Source organism: Ochotona princeps, chromosome 5 (assembly GCF_030435755.1).
Source record: "Ochotona princeps isolate mOchPri1 chromosome 5, mOchPri1.hap1, whole genome shotgun sequence".
NCBI classification, from domain to species: Eukaryota; Metazoa; Chordata; class Mammalia; order Lagomorpha; family Ochotonidae; genus Ochotona; species Ochotona princeps.
The window spans coordinates 47736045-47758954 of NC_080836.1; the positions used below are offsets into that span (position 1 = coordinate 47736045).

Below are 22910 nucleotides of genomic sequence, written 5' to 3' on the forward strand. Positions count from 1 at the left end.
ATTTTTTCCATAAGAACTTCAGAAATCTTATAAAAATATTCTTATCCATGGTATCTAATGGTTGTCAAAATAATAGATTTTATTTTAGTGCTTTATTTTCTTTCAAAGTGACTATAAACTTTTGTGCTTTGTAGGACTTATTATATTGAGAAATAATTATTAAATGGATTGGCAATTATTTTCATATATGTAAATAAATGAAAGTTTTTTTTCTATTTAGGGTATGACAGATTCAAGCTCGGATGTGCCATTAGCTAGCAATGTATGAAAATTCACTGAAGTTCTTTGAGTTTTTGTTTACTCATCTGCACAGTGAATTACTTCTGAGCCCCAGAGACAAGACACTTCTAACAAAATGATCCTGCAGTATTAATATTTATAAGACATTCTTACAAAAAGAGCCACCTGAATTTTTTATTTTTTTCACAGAGCATTTTACCTGTTCTGCCTCATCTGTCTTATATACGGACCGCTTTTCATCCTTTCCTATATCTCCACAGGAATTGTATGAAAACAGGCATCTCAATTTGTTCTTTTTCGTGTCTTTTCTTTTTACAAATATATCCCAAACTCATTTTATACTATTTTACCATGCAATTGCATTCAAATATTTGAAAACAGAACATTATGAGTTCAAATACTTCAAGTTTGTTGTTTCGTCCACAGACATCCCTAAGGCAGGGACCATTTTGCCAACAACAGACATTTATTCCAGGTGTTTCCCACACCCAGATAGGAGCGTATAGGTGTACAGGGAATTACAGTTGTCTGAGTACAACCTTACTTAAAAGGTAAAAAAATGATAGATGATATATGTTGTCTTAGAAGATTAAGAAGTCATGTGGATATTGCTTGTTAACTCAAGGCAATTTTTTTACTCCACAGTGCTACGTGAGTATGCAGTTATTGATGCAAAGAGGCAAGGAATGTGGGGAGAGAAATGTAGTTTCTTTTTTTTGTATACGATCAGTCTAAAATACTACATGCCAATGTAATCTGAATACCCAGGGGAAATAATTTCTTAACCAATAACTTTGGTCACATTCCAGTAGAGTAAAAAATGATGAAACTGAATATTGAAAAATGAATACTGTGTATAAATTTTAGCAAAAATAAACAAATTGATTTTCTATTAAGGATAATGAAAGAATGACAACATTTATGAATAAAATGCAAAATAAAATGTGTATTTTAATGTGGAAAATCTTTAGTAAAATTGATATAGTTCATTCACCACCAAGTAGAAACAGCCCAGATGAATATGAACTAATTTCAGCTGTGCAAAAAAAAATGAAGAGAGAAAATTTATATTTTGTTCAGTATGAGAAAAACATGTTTTTGGCATATCTTTTCATCAGGTCAATTGGGTGTGTTTATTTTTGAGAGATTTGAGATTTTGGATGACAGATGAATTTCAAAGATAATTGATTATGTGTGTGTGTGGGGGGGGTGAGCATACCAGTGCTACATAAGCACAGCATTCCGAAATACAGTTTCTTATTCCTTTAGATTATCTATTTTTTAGCATGTAGAATTAAATACTTTTGCAATTTTAGGTAAATATATGAAAACATTTATTTGACTAGGAAATCTCCTTGGAAAGTGAAATACTCAGAAAAGGAGTCAAAATTCTAATGACTTTTCATTCTTTTCTGATCCACCTTCAGTTTTTCTCAACTATTGTTGGGTCTATAAACTTCAAATACCCTTAAAGGAAAAGCGAATAATTAAACACAAGGTTTGAAGGTGGGTCTGAGGTTGAGGAAGGAAGAGGTGAGATAGGGATTTGGATGTCACCTGGGTGCGTCTGCACCTTAATCCAGGTTTATTAAGTCAAATCAAACTAGACAATAAAGTACACCCAAAACCGCGACACAGTGAGCCACAGAAACAATGGCCCTAAGAGTCTAAGGCAGGGGAGGTCACAAATGAGTGACAGATGAATGTTATAAGCTTATTCATACATGTGCTCACATGCACACACACACATGACTGCAGCATATGTGCACTGACTGGTCACAGGGCTCTTGAAACTGTTTTGGAATCAAACTTATAAAAAAAATGAAAATAGAAAATAAAGCAGAGTGATATAATAGAAAGGAGGCGTTTAAAAATTAGTTTTTTGGCCAGTTCTGGCATAAGCTAAATAACCACAGAATCTCACACAACCACAGAGTCCTTGCTTTCCTTTCACATAAGGAAATGTTCAGGAGTCTTTTATGTCTTCTTATACCTATAAGGAGTTGGTTAGAGTGAGGTACACTAGATGAACCCCTAAGATCATTCTGTTTCTATAATCATGAATGAGTGCTTGATTGTTTTCACATAGATAATTTATACGACCCTGAATTTTTATCAGGCAGATGGCGTAAGAGGGATAACTGAAAAGCTATTCCTAATGATGTATTGTTCCTTTCTTGTGTAACACTATGGAACAAAGAAAAAAAACCCTATATATAATTCTCACAGCACTCACAAATTTCAGCTAAAGGTGTCTTATCTTGATGACTGGGGAATGAAGAGAAAAGCCCTGAGCAATTTTGAGATTTATTAAAGATTTAGCTAAATTGTGTTCAAATCTATCACTTACTACATAATGCTGGAACTGCTTTCTTAACATCTGTGCATCTTTGCTTTTTTTTAAAACAAAATTTTTATTTCTTTTTATTTAAAAGGCATATTTACAGAGAGAGAAAGAGAAAGAGAGAGAGAGAGGGAGAGAGATTCCGTCTGCTGGTATTCACTCCCCAAATGGCTGCAACAGTCAGAGCTAAGTCAATTTAAAGCCAGTGACCAGAAATTTCTTTTGGGTCTCCATGCCCAAGAACTTTAGCCATCTTCCACTGCTTTTCCAGGCTATAAGCATGGAACTGGATCAAAAGTCAAACAGCTGGGATGCTCCCAAATGGGATGCCAATGCTTGCAGACAAAGGAGTAGCCTGTTTTCTTATATATAAATTTCAGTAACAACAGCACTTGCTCATAAAGTTGAAAAACAAGTAAATGAGATGATGTTCTCAGAGCACTGGGTTTGGATATTTCTATCCAATGCATAGTCAGTGTTTGAGGAAAGCTAAGTATTAACATATTACATATATAATTATCTGTGTTTCACTATAATTGTAGGAGTAAGAGGGGAACAGATTGTTTGATCTTTATACACCATACATACCTACAAGAACATTTGTATCTTTGAAAGCCTTTTTTTTTTTAAAAGAGGATGTTTTGTGATATGCTGAACATACTGTGTGAAATGTTGTAGTCTGTTTAATGGGACCAGATAGTGTAAACATCTTCACTGTTCATAAGGTAATGCTGTTTTATTTTCAAAACTTGACATACTTGAACATGCTCCCTTTGTTTCCAGAGATTGTCAGCCCTGATCAGACTGCCAGTGGACTTGCAGGAGAGACTGCTGCTCAGAGCGAGGGCGTGGCCGACCTGCACCTGCTGGTCTCCTTGAAAGAGCGGATGGCGATGTACCAGGCAGCTGTGTCCCGGGGGGACTGCCGCAGTTTCTCTGCCAATGTAAGCTGCTCTTTGCGGTTTTGCGCTAGGCAGTGTGCTTGCTGTCAGTCCAGACGCCCTCCTAACAAGGCAGGAGTGCTGCAGCAAAGGAGGATAATGTCGAGAAAGAACTCAAAGATTAAGTGCTCAGGTCCCAGCTGTGCCCATTGATTGCTCCGTGGCCTTGAGGAGGATCTTGCCCCATCTCTGAGCTTAGCTTAACTGAAAAATGGGAATAATCATCCACCACATAGTACCTTGTTGAGGAATCAGACGTAATGTATGTGTAAGCCATACAGCACTGTGTAAATGTGTTATTATTGTCATCATTATCACTTAATTCCCAACCTACCACAGGAAGATTGGGAATAAACTTCAAATTTTAATAATGTGGGTTTGCATACTGCTCCTCTTTGGTCTCATATATGGTTCAGTTATGCTCACTGACAGTATAATTTCTTTTGCTTTTCTCTGTACGCACTAAATCCATTAGGAAAGACTTAGTAAACACAGAAATGAGAGAAATTAGCAAAGTAGGCACTCTACTAAACCAATTATGATTATAGCAAACTGTAGAATTCTGTAAAATCACCAATTTTGGGAGCCAGCATTATAAAGTCACCCTAAAAAGAATTTACCATGTATTCTGTAGCCTTCAGCTTAATGGAACATAAGAATGTTTTTTATAATTATAATCTACAAATTAGTCAAGTTGTATGGTATATGTCTGAGGGGAGGAAAGAAAGGGAGAGAGATTAGCCAGAATGGTGGTATTTTAAACTAGCTATTCTTAACATGAATCTTTACAAATTATTTAGAGAGGAGGCCAAATGTGCCAAACTCATTAACAATATTGAAATACAAGATAACATTTAAGTTCTTACATAGTCATTGAAATAAACATTAGACACAGCATAGATCTGAAAGGAATGTATAGAAGGGACATAATTAGCTAAGTCACTTTTAAAATAAATTGTAACTATATTACAGTAATAATATAGGGAAACTCAGTGTAGGGGAAGGATATTGAGGAGGGGGTGGGAAAATCCCAGGGCCTATCATAAAATGTATGTATCACAAAATTTACATATAATTAAATAATAATAAAAAGAAGTAAAATTTTAACAAATTAATTATCATTTGATGAAGTTAAAAGATGAAGAGTAACAGCAATGCCTCCTGCCAGTCTTCTTAGATAGCACCCCCTGCTGGATCATTCGGAAATTTTACCACATCTTGGTGATCTAAATTTGAGGAAAACAATTCATTTACAGCTGGCTATTTAGAAAACATATTTCACTTTGGAAGATTCGGGGCTTTCCAAGAGCTAGGAGAATATGCAAACATTTGTACCCAGGCACGATTTTGTATTTATAATGTGCTTAAACTGAGCAAATAGAGAAATATGAAAATCAGAAAAGTTTAGTGTTTGATAATGATCAACATAAAAGGGAGGTAATTATTTTCTTTCCTTTGCATTTTCAAAGATAAGATGACTGAGGGAAATTGATTCTTGGAGATTGTTTGGTTAGAAAGTGAGGAAGTTTAGGTAGAGCCCTAATTTATTAACCCCGATACTTTTTAAACTGGATTTTATTCCTTGTCTCACAAAAGAAAGTAGTTTTGGTCCCCAACATAACATTTTATTTGATTTTTCCTAAATAAAGAATAGCACATATCCAGAAAAATCCTGATAAAATATTTAAAGGAAAATAAAATAATTGCCTTATCTGGTCAGTCACAACTAATGTTTATATGGTTCTTCCCACCCCGTTCCATCCCCTCCCATCCCACAAAATGTCTGGAATTCTGTTGATACAATTAGCCCACCTCTTTTAAGTGTGAAAATTGGAAGTCATAGATTAGGACCTAAACTGAAGCCAGTTTGTACTTTTCATCATATGTAATACAGCTAGCCATGATCAGTTTCTCTTTGTATTAGACTTGGTCAGATGGCATTAAGTTGGACTTAGATGAAATTCACTCATATAAAAAAACAGAGATCTGCAGAAATCCTAGAAGAAAGGAGAAAGTAATGTTTTCCTAATGATTGATTTTAATGTTAAATTCTGTATTATGTAATTTTATTTTTTATCTTTTTTAAGTCTTCATAATACATATGAGAAATGTACTGTTATGTACTTTTGTAAGAAAGGAGACAGTCCCAGGAACTCTAGCCCAATGTTTTAATTCTCCTGTTGGAATTAGAAACATTATCTGTCTAGTTTCCCAAATTATGTTATTTCTATTATGCCCTATAATCCAAGGATAGTTCATTGTAAAGGAAATTGATGATCGTGCATTATATTACCTAGGTTAAAGTGGTAGGTATTGTAGGTATTTGCCTTAATGTTATCAGCATACCTATTAGATAACAAGTCTTATTTCTCTCTTTTTTTTAAAGATTTATTTATTTTATTACAAAGTCAGATATACACAGAGGAGGAGAGACAGAGAGGAAGATCTTCCATCCGATGATTCACTCCCCAAGTGAGCCGCAACGGACCGATGCGCACCGATCCGATGCCAGGAATCAGGAACCTCTTCTGGGTCTCCCACGCGGGTGCAGGGTCCCAATGCATTGGGCTGTCCTCAACTGCTTTCCCAGGCCACAAGCAGGGAGCTGGATGGGAAGTGGAGCTGCCGAGATTAGAACCGGCGCCCATAGGGGATCCCGGGGCATTCAAGGCGAGGACTTTAACCACTAGGCCACACCGCCAGGCCCAAGTCTTATTTCTAAGGTAAAGAAATAGAAGAAGCAGTAATAATAGCAGACTTTACAAAATTCATCACAAACAAATTTTGGCAATCTCATCTACATGGTCATTTTTAATATTATGTATTGGTTGAGATATGTAGAACATGGTGTTAGCAAGGCAGAGTCACAGGAGTGATACCCACTGGGGCATGGAAGCATGGCTCCAACCTAGGTCCACAGACTTAAGTAAGGCCTACAGCCTTACATGCGTAAACCATCCTCTGCAAGCCAAATTGAACCTAGAAATCTTAGCACCACGAAACTACTCTTCCAAAATTTATCTCACTCACATGAATGATCTGCGTTAATATGATAATAGTATAAAGGCTATGAGGTGTGTTTTAGTACTACTATAAAAATAATAGACCATGAGTTTTTTGCACATCTGATGTTATTGACTCAAAGCATGCTATTAAAGAAAAGAAAGAGTATATCTGATTATTAAGCAGAGGCAGTCTTCTGAATTGATACATCTGTGAAAACACACAAGTAAAATATCAAGTCATTAACATAAACAGTGAGGCTTATGTGATTGATTGCACATGATTTGGACATTGTTCAGAGTTCACGGGACCTTGTTAATAGCAATTAATTTCTACTTTTGATATTCACATAATTTATATATGGTTTTTCCAGGAAGGCCATTTATGTAAAGTTAAAAGGTTGAAATGGCAAAAGAAATACTGTTTATTATCCTTCTAGTTCTCTACCTAGAATTTCAAATGCTATGCCATACCTTCTCATGATTTTTAACATGTGTCAGATGACAGTAATTATGATTTACATTTAAAGGTTCCTGAAGATTTTGGGAGACTATCTGCCTCATACATAGAAAAGTGCAGTATTATTTCTAATATCACTTTGTGAAAGGAGCTACTTGAGTATTTCCTAGTAATTCAGTGCTGAGAATTAGCTCAGTCTCTAATAATCTGGTATGGGGAAACCAAAACCTCAAAATAGCCTTTGTATTTTTAGTATCTGTTGCAGAAAATTTGTATTTTTGTTAAGATTCCAGGACTTCAGAACTCCACGAACTATTTTCTGAGAAACTCAAATTTGGGGACTTCTGTCAGTTGCAAAGTCTTAAGCTTGCAGGGTTGCAGGAGGACAAGCACAGACCTCGTGAGACCTGCTGCGATATGAAGTGTCTGACTCTTGTCCCAGTTGCAGACAGACATGGAAGCATCCAGGAGGAGGGAGTCTGGCATGAGGCCTGATACCGTGAGAGCTGTCATCCTGTCTGGGCTTGAGTGCCTGCTGGGCTCTGAAGTGGCTGAATCATCCAAACCAGAGTCCCTGAGCTTCCAGAAGGCCTTCAAACCCGACAGAACCCCTCCGTGGGTAATTTTTAGGTGGCTTCCAGTGATGTGTATTGAGGTCAGTTTGCTCATTTGTAAACTGACTAGACTAGCACATGCCAGTGCTCAGCAGTGAGACCTGGGAAGTCCACAGCTGCTTGTTCTTTGAGGCTGGAGATGAAAGTCAGATACATCTATACTCAAATTCTCTTGACCACACTCTTGTCCAACTAGAGAACTTAACCAGCCACCTTACTTCCCTAACTGCCCACTTCCTCATTTTAAAAAGTAAGGGGTACTCTTTTCTCACAGAATACTAAGAAGCCCTAACTGAAAGAGAAAATATGAATATATGCAAAACTATCCAGCACTGTGCCTTAAGTAACCACTGTTGCTACTGAAACTGATATTTTTGTATAAATCTAATTCTGAGGCCCTAACGCAATGGTTCATCACTAACCAATTAAGTAAATTTGGAATGAGAAAATTATTTTAACAATTATTCTTTATATTTTATTCCCTGTATAGATGTTTTATGACAATACTATTGTGGATTAAAATTAAATCCATTATTCTAACATCCATTACCCAGTGTATTATTAAAGAAACACATACTCATATGTCTAACCTGAAGACACAAAAATTTATCTGAAATATGGAAGATCAGCTCAATGGCTTAGAGTTTTTTCTGATTTCCTTTTCAAAGAAATAAATGATAAGCAGCATGGAGAGACTGTTTTTATGTAAGTTTTCAGTAAGGGGCTACAGAAATGTTCCTAATAATGTCTTTTTAATGTATTGCCCATCGATAATTATTAACTATTCAAAAACAGCTTAGCAGTCTCATGCTGTAGAGAACTAAACTGAAATTTTCTTTTTTGAAACCTTTCTAGATGATGGAGGAATCAGAAATGTGCCGAGTGCCCGGCGGTTTGGCCAAGGTGAAAAAACAATTCGAGAAAGATGAAATGACGTCTTCCTGCAAAACTTTTTCTCAGTACCAATACCAACACCAGAACAGATCTGAGCAGGTAAAGGATTTATTGTTGGCAGATAAGCCTATGTGATTGAAATGCTCTCCCTTCATTTATTTTCACCTCTAATTAACAAGAAGTGTAATTTTTTAAATTTCAGAAAATGGTCTTTAGAACATATCGATATATTGCTGTACTTACAGGGACCTTTTGCCACATTTCTAGATAAGCACACTAGCGTATGCTTCCTCTCATCTTCTAATGTGTTCAGTATGAATGAAAATTAAATAGCCTAGGCTAGGCAACAGTAAATGGAAAGGTTGAGAGTAACTTATATTGAACCGTCACTTTTAGATAATAATTACTGATAAAGTAAATGCTGGTTTTTCGTGTATATTGAATCTGAGGCATCATTCTGCTGCTGAGTCTGTTGTGTTCTAATACATACAGTCACATTCAACAGTCATTATGTTCCATGAAATAATTTGTTAGATGATAATAAAGTAACAAAATGGTGAAAAGCTTTATACAAGATTATATGTACCATTTGCATTACATGGTTTAATGTAACATCTGGCTTCTACTACTTTATTTTTGATGGGTCTGTGGGTTGGAAATACCCCCATCAGTTTTATATTTTGTTTTAGAATTGAGCTCTCAGTGTTGTATGCCTGAAATTCAAGGGCCTGAGGCTGAGACTCAAAGTACTACTTACCGGAGGTGGATGGGTTTTACTCACTCACCACAAATATCTCTGATAAAACACTGTGGGGAAAAAAAAACAACCTTTCACTGTGAAAAAGTGTCTTTAAATATGCTGGGGCAAACAGGAAAACATGGTGGAGCAGATTACAGGAAAAAATGTGCTTTGGGTGTGGATTGGTCACTGCCTCTCTCTCAAGTTCATTTGCCTTTTCTAATTGTATAATTTCTGGGGTTTGTTTTAAAAGGCTTATCTATTTATTTGAAAGGCAGAGTGACAGAGAGAGATGGGAAAGCAGAGAAGAAACAGGAAAATGAGAGAAAAGATAGGAAAGGAGGAAGTGAGGATGAGAGGGAGGGAGAAAGAGAGACCTTTCAACCACTTGTTTACTTTCTAAATTCTCACAACATCCAAAGCAAGGGCCAGCAACTCCATATAGGAACTCAAAGACCCAAATGGTGAACCATTATCTATTGCCTTCCCAGGCACACTAATGGAAAGATGGGAGGTAGCAAGAACTCAGCAAATACTCTGATATCCGTAGGGGATGTCCAAAACTACAGCTTAACTCACTGTGCCACAACTCTGGCCCCTGGTTTCTGAGTTTTTAAACGACTTCTTCCTCTTCTTCTTCTTCTTTAGCAGTTCCATTAAGATATAACTTGAGTATCATGAAACTCACCTATTTGATGGACACGACCCCATGACTGTTGTGCAGATTTACAGACTTGTGCAGTATCACAACAATCTCATTTTTGAATATTCTCATCCCTCCAAAAGACCGTTTGTGCCCATTTACAGTCTGGAATTTTCTCCATAGTATATTCTCTCACGCAACGTTGGCTTTGCTGCTTTCTGTGGATTCCTTCTTCAGTTTCTTTCCCCATGTTTATATGAGGCTGAAGAACTATGTATGAATTAACTGTGAAGCCTTGGAAGCCTCTCCTTTTCTGAAATTGCTTCTGCTTGTTTGCTTGCTTGCTATTCCTGTTAAGTGGCTTATGTAGGAAAGAGCAGATGGAGCTACAAAATTTTGGGAAATCATCAATGCCATCAGTGTGCAGGGACAGTTTTCAGGTAAGGTTGCTGCACTGAATCCAGGTCAACAGTCAAAAGCACTCCTGACCCTCTCACACTGCTGTCCACGCTGATGTGCAAGGAGACAGAGTGTGTCTTTCCACAGACCTCTGCTGCCACAGAAATATGGATGTAAACATTGGTACTCTGTAAGATTACATGAATTTGGAACCATCCCTAGTTCAATAGGAAACATTTCTGTCAGCTTATGACAAACACAATCTGATATCTGTGTGTTCTATACTCTTTAAAAGTCACCTATTATTTTCTAGCCAATTAAATATATTTTTATCAGCTAAATGCCTACATTACAAAGCATTTTTCCTATAATGGCCTTCAAAGTACCTCTAGCTTCTTGTCCCACACATAATTTTTCAAGGTCATAGATTGCTGTTAAGAGACCAAACATACCCTAGATCTCTAGTGATGTACAAGTCTATCAACGAGGGTACATCTTTTCTTATCTTTAACATTCAAAATGGCTGTTTTACCTTAAAGTAGCCCCATACAAAATGAGGCAGTCTAGATAATGGCTAGGTCCACTGACTCTAGCATCAGACAGCCTGCATTATAATACCCCAAATTAGCTAGCTGAGTTCCTCTGTAAATCTGCTTTAGTTTTCAAAGTTTTTTTTTTTTTATCCTCTTGGGATTCTCTGTAAATTTTCATATGCTCTCCTTGATGTGGGAATAATGTGTATCAGGTACTTTAGGTACCTGGGTAGTTACCACAAGTAAACTCTAATATCTTTTATTTTGTAATAATGAACTTCTAAATGAAATTTCTGTATATTGATATTGTATAATAATGAGATAATTCATATAGCATTCTCAGTGTATTCCTGATGTGTTTTTTTAAAGATTTATTCATTTTATTACAAAGTCAGATATACACAGAGGAGGAGAGACAGAGAGGAAGATCTTCCGTCCAATGATTTACTCCCCAAGTGAGCCGCAACGGGCTGGTGTGCGCAGATCCAAAGCCAGGAACCAGGAACCTCTTCCAGGTCTCCCACGCGGGTGCAGGGTCCCAATGCATTGGGCCGTCCTTGACTGCCTTCCCAGGCCACAAGCAGGGAGCTGGATGGGAAGTGGAGCTGCCAGGATTAGAACCGGCGCCCACATGGGATCCCGGGGTGTTCAAGGTGAGGACTTTAGCAGCTAGGCCACACCGCCGGGCCCCCTGATGTGTTTTGACTGGTCCATAAATACCAGTTACTATCATCAGAAATGCTGTCATAATAACCAAGAGAGACCATAGCTCAATCATAAATACTTCTCACATCTATGTATAAAAATACAAAAGAACTACCTTGTTTTGGCTTTGTTTTCAACTATTCAGCCCTGATAGACCATCATTTCTTAGTATATCTACAGGTAATTGAAGATTTTCTTAAAATGAGGATGCCTGTGTAACTTCAGGTTGTTCTAGAGTAGAGAATAATAGCATTGCTTATTTTGAAAATTTTAATCACAGGTATTCTTTTTTTTTTTAAAGATTTATTTTATTTTTATTACAAAGTCAGATATACTGAGAAGAGGAGAGACAGAGAGGAAGTGGAGCTGCCAGGATCAGAACCAGCGGCCACATGGGATCAAGGCAAGGACCTTAGCCACTAGGCCACGCTGCCGAGCCTCACAGGTATTCTTTTGAGAAAAAGGATTCTTCACCATAATTCTAACACATGGTGAGAAGAAGTGGCCCTCTAAGAAGGCCAAGCAGAGAGTTATATAAAAAAAAATCATCTGGATAGATCCATTGGACTCCCAGGATACCTGTATGAATCCAACTATAGTTAGATAGAACAAATGAAGAGCATAGCATTTGCTTTTGAAGGCTGTTTTATTCATGACAAGATGTACTGTGAAGAAAATAACATAATTAATATGAGCCAGTAGAAGAGAAAGGATATACTGCTTGAGTAAGAAAGGAGATGATAAACAGTTGAGAATGTTTTTATTTTTTCAATTTCCGTAAGTCTAAGTCTAGTGCATTAACGTTTCTGTGCACAGTAGAGTTGATATATGAGAGGAAAAGTAGTACTTGTAAGGGGAAGAAACTACCTTGTGACATTTTATGGTCTGTGCATTTGAAACAATGAACATACCTCTACAGCTGTCTTAAAATAAAGCAAATATTTGCTCTACATTCAATGCTATTATGTACAAAAACAAAAAATGATGGCCTCCACTTGCCAGAGAACTGTGTCTTTTCATTTGACTAAGACAATGAAATTGTCGCAGCCTTACTCCAGATGGACTATGGCAGACAGTCCAACCTGACAGGCTCCCATCTTGCTCTCAATAGAAATGGCATGAAGTTTATCCCCAAAAGACACACAAATAAGGCCATAGACAGACTAAATGCAACAGTCTTTCTTTGTTGAAAATTAAAGTTCCCAAAATAAATCTTTCAGAATTTTTTTTTCAAATCCAGCCCTTTAATCTTTTTATCCTCCTTCTCCATACCAGTGACTGAGTAGGCTTCAATGATGAAAAGAACACAGTAAGATTAACTTTTTTTCATGGTGACTCAAGATCAGAAAACCGAGAATTTGTTAAATGAAGTATAATAGCCACAGCCAGTCATCATCTATAGTACCCGTGCAGCCAGGCTTACCCAAGATAGTTAGTACAGAATTCAGCTGACTGAACTGAACTGTAAATCAAATACACTAGTTTTTAACCATGCCATATGACAAACTACTTTTGTTCTATGCTATCAGCTCAGTTTCTCTTTGAGTTTAATAAGAGGTCAAATTGCAACTCTTATCCAGTGGCGAATTTGTATATGCATGCTTCCTGGAATGACTTCTATCCCTTATTCTTACATTCAGAACTCTCTATGCCATGGCTATAAATGCTGTTTTCTTTACTGCTTCTTAAACCTGTGCATGGTACTCCTGTCTTGCCATTTTGTGACTGGTTACCTCTTGAAATTCAATCTCTGCTTCCCTACTTCCTGCCACATTTACCTCCATACTGCTCAAAAGACCATGGCAGAATCCTATACACTTTTCTATGGGAATTGAATCCATAGAATCATATTCTGTATAATTAAATTACCTTACTCAATTTATTAAGTAAAGTAAGTGCATTTAGAATGCCTATATCAACTATAGAGAAAATGAATGCAAAGACCCAAATCAAATCACATAATAAGGTATCAGGGCCTTCCCTAAAAGCTACTCATTATGGCCCCTGCCTCCCACAAGGCCTACTCATAAATAATTCATCTAGAAATGTGTCTCATACTCACAAACCCTCTGACATCTTCTCACTCAACCTTCCTTGGGTTGAGCTACAGTGGTCAGGGGTGGCCCCCTATCCATTTGTTGCTCCTGTTTCTAGGCCTAGGGCAGGGCTTCTTACATCAATTCCTATCCCTCCCTGGATTATAAAAGGGATTTTGTTAAGATGTTAGGCTAGGGTATAGAAATCTCAATAGGAGTTCTTGGCACCTATATGTCTTTGAAGTGGACTGTACACTCTGATTTCCCAGGAAACCCGGCTAATTCTGATTTAATGATTCTAGAATATGGCCAGGGATCAGGGAATTTTAATTCTCCAAGTGATTTTGAAGCACAGCAATGAATATGAGGGGACAAACATGAGCTAGAAATTGCTTGTCTAGATCTGATCTCTCTTCAGTATTCTGATTAGAAGTTTGCACATGCATAGCTCATTCTGTCCCCATTATGATATTAGGGACTTTCTACTCATAGTACATTTCATTTCTGAAGAATACAGAGAAAACCAGGGTTTAAGAAATCATAATGAAAATAATAAATATAAGTGAATCAAACAGTGAATGCATTAATGCTTCAATCTTAGTTAACTTCTTTTTTAACTTTGTTAATATTTCAATTTTTTTTTATTAATTACGTTGCATTATGTGACACAGATTCACAGGCTCTGGGATTCCCCCATTCCCTCCCTGTGTCCTCCCCCCTTGGTGGATTCCTCCACCTAGTTGCAGTATTACAGTTCAAATTAAGTCTAGATTCTTTCGTTGCAATCATATACCAAGTACAGAGTCCAGCATCTTATTGTCCACAGAAATCCAACAGTTTTTTAGGGAGACCTTCTCTGGTCTGAAGGTAGAGCTGGCAGAATATATCGTCCCGATCAATTAGAAGCCCCAGCACAACATCAACAACATTTTACAACATTATAGAAATAATTGACATAGTATTGAGTAATCAATATGTTATAACAGTGCAAGTTCTTAACCACTTCCTGTGATTACTTCATTGACCCTTCATTTTTTGTTTGTACTCAGCACCGGTTGCTATACACCTTAAAGAGGCTATAGGGTACTATTCAGCTGTCTCATGTCTGTTTTCATTTTAGTATTTAGCTGTTTATTGTGTTGACGTGTAATTTTGCTGAACTTGGTAGATTTTAGAATAGTCTTAAACTGGCTTATAAATCTAACCAGGCCTTTGTCTACAGTTGAGGTGCAGAACAGTTTTAGGAGGGGTGTGCAGAAAAACCTTCCATGCCCTACTGAGCAGTAACTAATCTTTGTGTCCTGTCTAGTAAGGTTTATGTGGATCCACTCTGATCGTTTCCTGTTTGGTTCTAAGCTTTCCTTGTATTTCCCTGACTATCTATCCTATTTTTTATTTTTATTTTATTTTTTTATTTTATTATTTTTTTTTTGGTGGCGGGGCTCCAGGGCGATCCTGATGGTCATTGCAAGAGAGGGTGGGGATCCAAAGCTGGAACTAAGTAAGGACCAGAAGAAGCTCCTCTCCCTAGACCCGAATGAAGTTTGCTGTTCTTCTGTTTCTGCAGATCTCTCAGGGCTCCTGGCTGTTGTTCTGATGACCTTGGGTCCTGTGAGGAAGGATTTGGGCCTCTTCCATCCCATGTGGTAGATCCAAACGGGGCTGGGTGACCTCAGAGTTCTTGGCCTCCGAAGGCACTCCAATTCCCCGTGTTCTCCTTGTCTGTTGGGATGTGGTCCTTGGTGCCCATACTGATAGTCCTTGGTGAGGATCCGAGTCTTCAGGGTTGGGATACAAGCCTCCTCCTGTCCACCTGCTCCACTCTGGGGTCTCCCCCTGCTCTGTGCATATGACCTCCTGTTAAGAGGTTGTCAGGATCACTCTTGATTCCCCCTATATGTCTTTGAATATTTCAATATTAATTTTGCTAATATTGAAAGAGTGACGTTTTCACAGATACATAATATATTAAAAATTTTCAAATAAACTAATGGAATGAAAGAAATGAACAGAAGAGGGGCCAATGTTGTGTTAGTTGCTAAAGTCGCTGACTGTGATGTCAAAATCCCATGTGGGCACTGGTTTGGGTCTTGGTTGCTCAATTTCCAGTCCATCTCCCTGTTAGTGTCCTGAGAAAGCAGCATGAGATGGCCAAGGTACTTGGGTCACCAACACACGTGGGAGACCCAAATGAAGCTCCTGGCTTCTGGCTGCGGTCTGGCACAGTTCTTATCTCGGCAGCCATATAGGGAGTAAACCAGAGGATCTCTTCATCTCAATTTGTAACTGCAGCTTTCAAACATGTAAATCTTAGAAGTGAACTTGAGAGAGAAAGACAGCGAAAGAGACAGAGAGAGAGAGAGAGAGAGAGAGAGAGAGAGATTTAATTATCAAAAGAAAACAATAGAACAAAAGAAAACTAATAAAATCAATTTTTAGATTGATACACAAATAAGTAATTAAAACTGAGCTTTCACTCCTTATTAGTAATTACAGTCTTTCATGAAAAATTTGCTTATGTTATTAGAGAGCTATAAGTATAATATCTCTTGTTTGTTCCTTTGATATTCCTATATCAGCAATATTGTTTTGTTGAAGACATAGAGCTTTACTGTGAAAAACTGTGTTAAGTAATAAAGTGCATATATTCTCAGTCATTTGGTTCTTTACACAAGTAAATCACTATGTAGCCCCTCCCCAGGATACAAAATTTGCTTGTAAAATGCAAGAAGACTTTCTTCGGTGACATACCAACATCAATCACATTAGTTCATAGCCAGGCACTGTAAACTCAACTCTGTGCCAAATGAAGTCAGTAGTAATGGCTAAAGAGGGACATGGTCCCCTTGCCCCTGGCTCTTTCCGTTTCTTTGATTAGAACCTGTTGACGTGCATTATCCTGCCGTGCATGGGGAGATTCACTCCTCCCTCCTTTGAGAGGACACTGAAGGACATGTTGGTAAAGCATTAGGAACGAAAGCTCACTCTAACTGCACACAGTGAAGGTACACATACAACACTTTCCTGGCTCTTTAGTGGAAATCTTGTTTCATGGAAGGAAGTAGTGCTCTCCATTTCATGCATAAATTCATCCTGACTTAACTTTCCTATGTCCAAAACAGCTGAGTGACTTTTCCACTGGCTTGCACAAGTATAAGCATACTAACATATGGAGGTGACCTCTGCCCTGCTTCTCAGGGAGTCTGGCCCTTGGTGGATAGCACAGACACCCAAAAATAGAATGCCAGTAGAGAGTCAAATGTTGTCCAAGAAAATCTGATTTGGCTGGTCCTCTCTCTGGGGACCCATTCTATTCCAAAATAGAATCTGTGAGGGGCAATGTTTACCCCAATTACTGGCATTCCACTAGTACAACTTCTCTTCTTAATGGCATTGTGGGTCTCCTGTTTCTATAAACCTTTTTCTTCTTGTAGAATTCACCTTCAGTTTCACTTAGAGAACACAATAGCACTTACAGATACATTCTTTACCCCTTTAAAGTAAAATGAATTGAAATTGCTTTGGGAGAAAAAAAAAACAGTGGCATTGTTACTATCACAGGGTCCCTTTGATGAAATGATGCCTAAAACTTCCCCAGGGAGGCAAGGTCACAGCAGAGGTTTGTTGGTGCTTGAATAAGTGATTTAAACAAGCATTCAGTGCTGATAAAGATGTAAAATACAATTCTTCTGGCAGAATAGAAAGTCCTGCCCTTTATCAGGGGAGTAGACATTTAAGGAGGACTTGAAATAGAAGAAAAACTTAGGTATTTCCTATCCTCCTGTATGAAGGTCCATTTTAGCTTAGAAATACGGTGTTTTGTTATAGTTAGACTGAACAGAATTCTCAAGTATTCATGTAACATTTTCTGACAGGCAGATTAAATTCACTGTATTTTCAAATTGTTATAATGAAATGGCAATCATAGAATTAAAAAGTCAGATTTTACTCTCCTCTGAGATGTAAACAAAACAGGACAACAAAGCTAATCATTAAAATTACATACTCTTCATGCTTGCGGAATTTATTGAAATCTGCAAAATATTTTTCCACATAGTTACCTTTATGAAAGATGAGTGTTTATTGTAAATATTTGACATCAGAGGACATTATTAGCTCTTCCTGTTTCTTCTGGGTCTGTAATTCTCAAAATAAACCCACACCCTGGGTCTTTTGAAAAAAATGGCTTGAGGCAAACTTGACTATTCTACATGATCATCTAGTTATTGATCTGCATAATTTTAAATTATCATGCTAACAAAAGCTGGGCAAATAGAAGGTTTGGAAAAAAATAAGAAACAAATAAACATCATGCTATTTTAGAGATATGCTCTGGAAGTTCTTTATTTTTTTAGGTTCTTCAAAATTCTCAGCATCATAGAACAGACCTAGATTTTGCCACGATGTCACAGCCATTTTGCTGGCTGCTTCTGTATCCTAAGTAACATGCAAAGGGATGAAAGGGGACAAGCTGCTCAATCCTTGAGGCGTAAGTGGAGTCCACTCATTTCTTTCCCTATCAGGAAGACAGGAGACATTATTGCAACTGCTAGTCCAACACCAGGAGGAGAGGGAAGAGGTCACCAAACCTGTCTTCTGCTTGGATAAACAGCAGCACCCTCTACAGATAATAAGACTCACAATATGGCATTTGAAGTTCATTAATTGTTCTCAGAGTATATGTTCTTGTAATATCACATGAAACATGTATGGCAAAGAAATAAGCCCAGATGTGTTTCATTCTAAGACTTGTATAGTACTTTTTGCTATATGACCTACTGTCAAAAATGAGTAACACACTGCTTACTTTATTCAACTGATTTCCACTTTGTTGAGAAGATCTTGGGTTTTACAAATAATTCAGTTCTCACTTTTTGGACATCTAAACCAACTTCTATTCCATGACATCCAGCTATTACCAGGGAGTGCTGGAAGCTCCATAAAGTTACTCTTCTAGGATGCTGCTAGGATGCAAGGATGTAGGACCCAGGCCTGTGAGCCAGACTATACTAATCAGTCACTGCCAGCTCAGGTTTTGCATTAAAAGTTAGAGACATGAGAAGCAAGGAGCACTCAGAAGCAGTTTTGGCGATGGCTAGTCAGAGAAGATTAGCTATATCCAATTTCAAGAAATAACTAATCCTAAAGAAACATCCAGTGCGCCTTACTGATAGCATCAGCAACACCCAATGGCACAGCAATGGTACATTTGCCAGACAGTTCTGCAACTATCTTCTCCACTTTCACAGGATACACATTCTCCAAGTCCTACTTGCTAGTGTCCTACAGGTACCTTGAGATGCACTTAGCACCATCACCATATGATTTCTGCTTAATATGCTTGCTTTTCTAATTTTAATCCCAGACTCAAGTGCTTGAAAGAAGCAATTGTGATTGATAAGAAGATAAATGTCAGCAAATGTTAATGATTTTTATTGGTAAGATCAGAGTCATGCAGCAATTTCTTTAGGAAAAGACTAGATATTGGAAGAATTGTATAACAGTATACTAATGTATATTTAATTAAATATATTTAAATAATTGAAAATACATTTTACTAAATATCATTTCCTAAAATAAACTAGCATAAAACTGAATTGATGGTCACAAATCCACTCTCTGCCATATCTCTAAAAAATACTAGATTCATGCCCCAAGGTCCAAAAGAGTTTGGAAGAGTCATAACATGTACAGGTTTCTTTTTGCTTCTCTTACTTTGAATAAATCCCTAAACATATTATCTCTGGTGAAGAAAAGAGAAAATGAACCTAAGGGGATTGAGTTTTTCTCTATTTATTAAGTTTAATAGGATGTTGAAATCGGAAAAGTTATTGATATACAATCAACTTTTATTGTACATGCTGTACTCCTCAAATATCTGGAATAATAAGTAAGCAATAAATATTTAAGTAAAGTGCAGAGTCTGATATATAAACGTACTTCCTCTTCTCAGTCATCTTTTGAGATAGGCAGTATTATTATCTTGTTTTATTGACCCAGAAATAGATACACAGGAGAACTAAGCAACTTTCCTAAAACAAACAAACAAACAAACAAACAAACAACGTGATGACAAAATCGGAAGACTGGCTCCAGAGCCTACCTTTTACATTTGTTTGTTATTCAGCTGTTAATCATTAAACCCTCACTGGGCAGATACAAAAAATTCGATGAGAAGTGTTACATTATTTTCCCATCAAGAAGTTAATTCTATCTCAAAGACAAATATCTCAAAGACAAATAGGTAACTAATAATTATAAGTGCGATATGATATATTCCATGATACAAAATATCAACAAGGCTCCTTGGGACTCAAAGAAATTGTGTTGAACTCTAATCTGGGTAACAGAGAGTCAGAAAGAACATCTCAGGAGAAAGAATACTTTGTTGAGATTTGAAATATTTTTCTTGCATAGAGAATAGTCTAGACAAAGAAACAACTTATGCAAGCAGGTAAAATAGCAGGATGTATTTGTGAAAATAGGAGGAAATGAATCTGTAGGTGTAGCCAATGGCCACATAATAGAGAAAATTATAAACCATTTTCAAGAATTTTCACTTCATTCTAAGGTAATCAAGAGCCATTGAGAAAATCTAAGCAGGGCAGTAATAAGAATAGATATGTCTTTAGGAAAGAGTATTCTAGCTGTTTTGGGATTGATGAAAAGGAAGTTAAGGCTAGACAGAAGAAGGCAGATTAAAAGACCAGTGAAATAGTCCAGATTAAACAAGTAAGGGTTGGAACAGGTCAAAAGTTTAGGGTGCAGAGTGCACTTCCCATCCTCCAGAATTCTTTAAGTAGCATTGGCAAGACATAGAAAGCAGTTGGATATTGTTTTCTGAGTTCGGTTTATATTAATTAACATAACTTGCACGCTACCGATGTCTGTCTTTTTCTTTAAAATATTTTAATTCTCCTAGCAGGTTTTGCCAGTCATTTTCCTACTCTGCCAACGTCTTCTGCTTTACTTTTATGAAGTTTTCTATGTTGCATTGGAAAGTTACATAAATATATTAACATATATTTACATAAAATTTCTAGGAAACATACTTCAGTTATTATAAGTTGAATGTTTTTATGTAGCTTTTATGTAATTTTTAGTTCATAGCTAAATATGGACTCTTTAGATTGTCAAATAAATATTGTTATTTATACAGGTAATATGTTCCATGACCCCTCTGGGAGTGCATCTTTTATGTGTTGATTTTATGAGTCCTCAGCATTTTTAGACTCTGGGATATGGCTCTATAAATAATAGTTTTGGAGAGTAAGCTGACAATTACAGAGTCCTAGCAGTTAATGCTGCCATTGCTTATATGGAATTTACCTTTTCCGAAAGCCAAAATTCTCTCTTTTAAATTAAATACAATTAAAATGGTGTTTGCTCCTCACAGCTAAATATGAACAAAACATAATTGTTTTGAGTCAAGAACAAGTAGATATTAATTGAATGAGAATATTTCTCTGGAACTATATACTAGTTGTGCATCGTTCATATATCCGTACATATTTAGAATTCTTACCTCAAGGGAATATCAAACTGAGCCTTTCTATGCCATTAAATCTAAACATAGATAATTTTGCATATTATGTACATATGTAGAAGATAGATAAACTGATTAATTAAGAGTTAAAATTTATCAAAACAGTACTGACAATCCCTTGTATGTCATAATACAACCAATGTTATATAACTATTAGTTGCATAAATAAATAGATTAATATTCTTTTTTTTTTTAAAGATTTGTTTATTTTATTACAAAGTCAGATATACACAGAGGAGGAGAGACAGAGAGGAAGATCTTCCATCCGATGATTCACTCCCCAAGTGAGCCGCAACGGGCCGGTGCACGCCGATCCGATGCCAGGAACCAGGAACCTCTTCCGGGTCTCCCACACGGGTGCAGGGTCCCAATGCATTGGGCCGTCCTCAACTGCTTTCCCAGGCCACAATCAGGGAGCTGGATGGGAAGTGGAGCTGCCGGGATTAGAACCGTTACCCATATGGGATCCCGGGGCGTTCAAGGTGAGGACTTTAGCCGCTAGGCCATGCCGCCGGGCCTAGATTAATATTCTTTATAAAATCACTCACATTGAAGGATTCAGTAATTTCAAAGGAAAAGGTTACTACCTTACTTAAAAAAAATTTTACATCATTAGTCTCTTAAAATCTGAGAATTCGGGCCCGGCGGCATGGCCTAGCAGCTAAATTCCTCGCCTTGAAAGCCCCGGGATCCCATATGGGCGCCGGTTCTAATCCCGGCAGCTCCACTTCCCATCCAGCTCCCTGCTTGTGGCCTGGGAAAGGCAGTTGAGGACGGCCCAATGCATTGGGACCCTGCACCCACGTGGGAGACCCGGAAGAGGTTCCTGGTTACTGGCTTTGGATCGGCGTGCACCGGCCCGTTGCGGCTCACTTGGGGAGTGAATCATCGGATGGAAGATCTTCCTCTCTGTCTCTCCTCCTCTGTGTATATCTGGCTGTAATAAAAATGAAAAAATCTTTAAAAAAAACACATCTGAGAATTCAACTAGTACATTCTTCAAGCAGGACTGATTAGAAGCAAGTAAAACTGGGGGCTTCACTTGTGAGTTGATTGAGTCATACACAAAATTAGGGCTTGTACTTGTCTTGATGTTCATTCCACTTAATGTTTTGTCCTATTAAGGTAAATTTTAAGTGAGGAGTAAGCATTCTCTTTTGTTGGTATCATAAATACCCATTTAGTTTTTTGATTTCGTAATTTTTCTCCCTAATGCATTCTACCTGTTTATATTAAATGCATCAACTCAATGAATAATGGAAGTTCACTAAAGAACATACAAATTTGCTTTTCACCATGAATATCTTCTTATAAAGAAAATGCTACTTGATATTTATGTTTCTTTTTTTAAAAAAAAAATTTATTTATTTTATTGGAAAGGCGGATATACATAGAGGAGGAGAGACAGAGATGAAGATCTTCCGTCCGATGATTCACTCCCCAAGTGAGCCGCAACAGGCCAGTGCACGCCGATCCAAAGCCAGTAACCAGGAACCTCTTCTGGGTCTCCCATGCGGGTGCAGTGTCCCAGTGCATTGGGCCGTCCTCGACTGCTTTCCCAGGCCACAGGCAGGGAGCTGGATGGGAAGTGGAGCTGCCGGGATTAGAACCGGTACCCATATGGGATCCCGGGGCGTTCAAGGTGAGGACTTTAGCTGCTAGGCCATGCCGCCGGGCCCGATATTTATGTTTCTTATTTTTTTTATTTTTAATTCATTAATTACATTGTATTATGTGACACAGTTTCATAGGTACTTGGGTTCTCCCACCCCTCCCCAAACCCTCCCACCATGGTGGATTCCTCCACCTTGTTG

General features: G+C 37.5%; 1 protein-coding gene across 3 annotated transcripts in view; it reads left to right on the plus strand.

Moving 5' to 3' along the window:
- XIRP2 (xin actin binding repeat containing 2) overlaps positions 1-22910 on the plus strand; it is a 326918-nt gene that overhangs the window by 273373 nt on the left and 30635 nt on the right. For all 3 annotated transcript variants that reach the window (XM_058664584.1, XM_058664580.1, XM_012928702.2), the window contains 2 exons: positions 3368-3528; positions 8457-8594. In XM_058664584.1, the coding sequence (XP_058520567.1) occupies positions 3368-3528; positions 8457-8594 (299 nt within the window). The remainder of the gene's footprint in view (positions 1-3367; positions 3529-8456; positions 8595-22910) is intronic.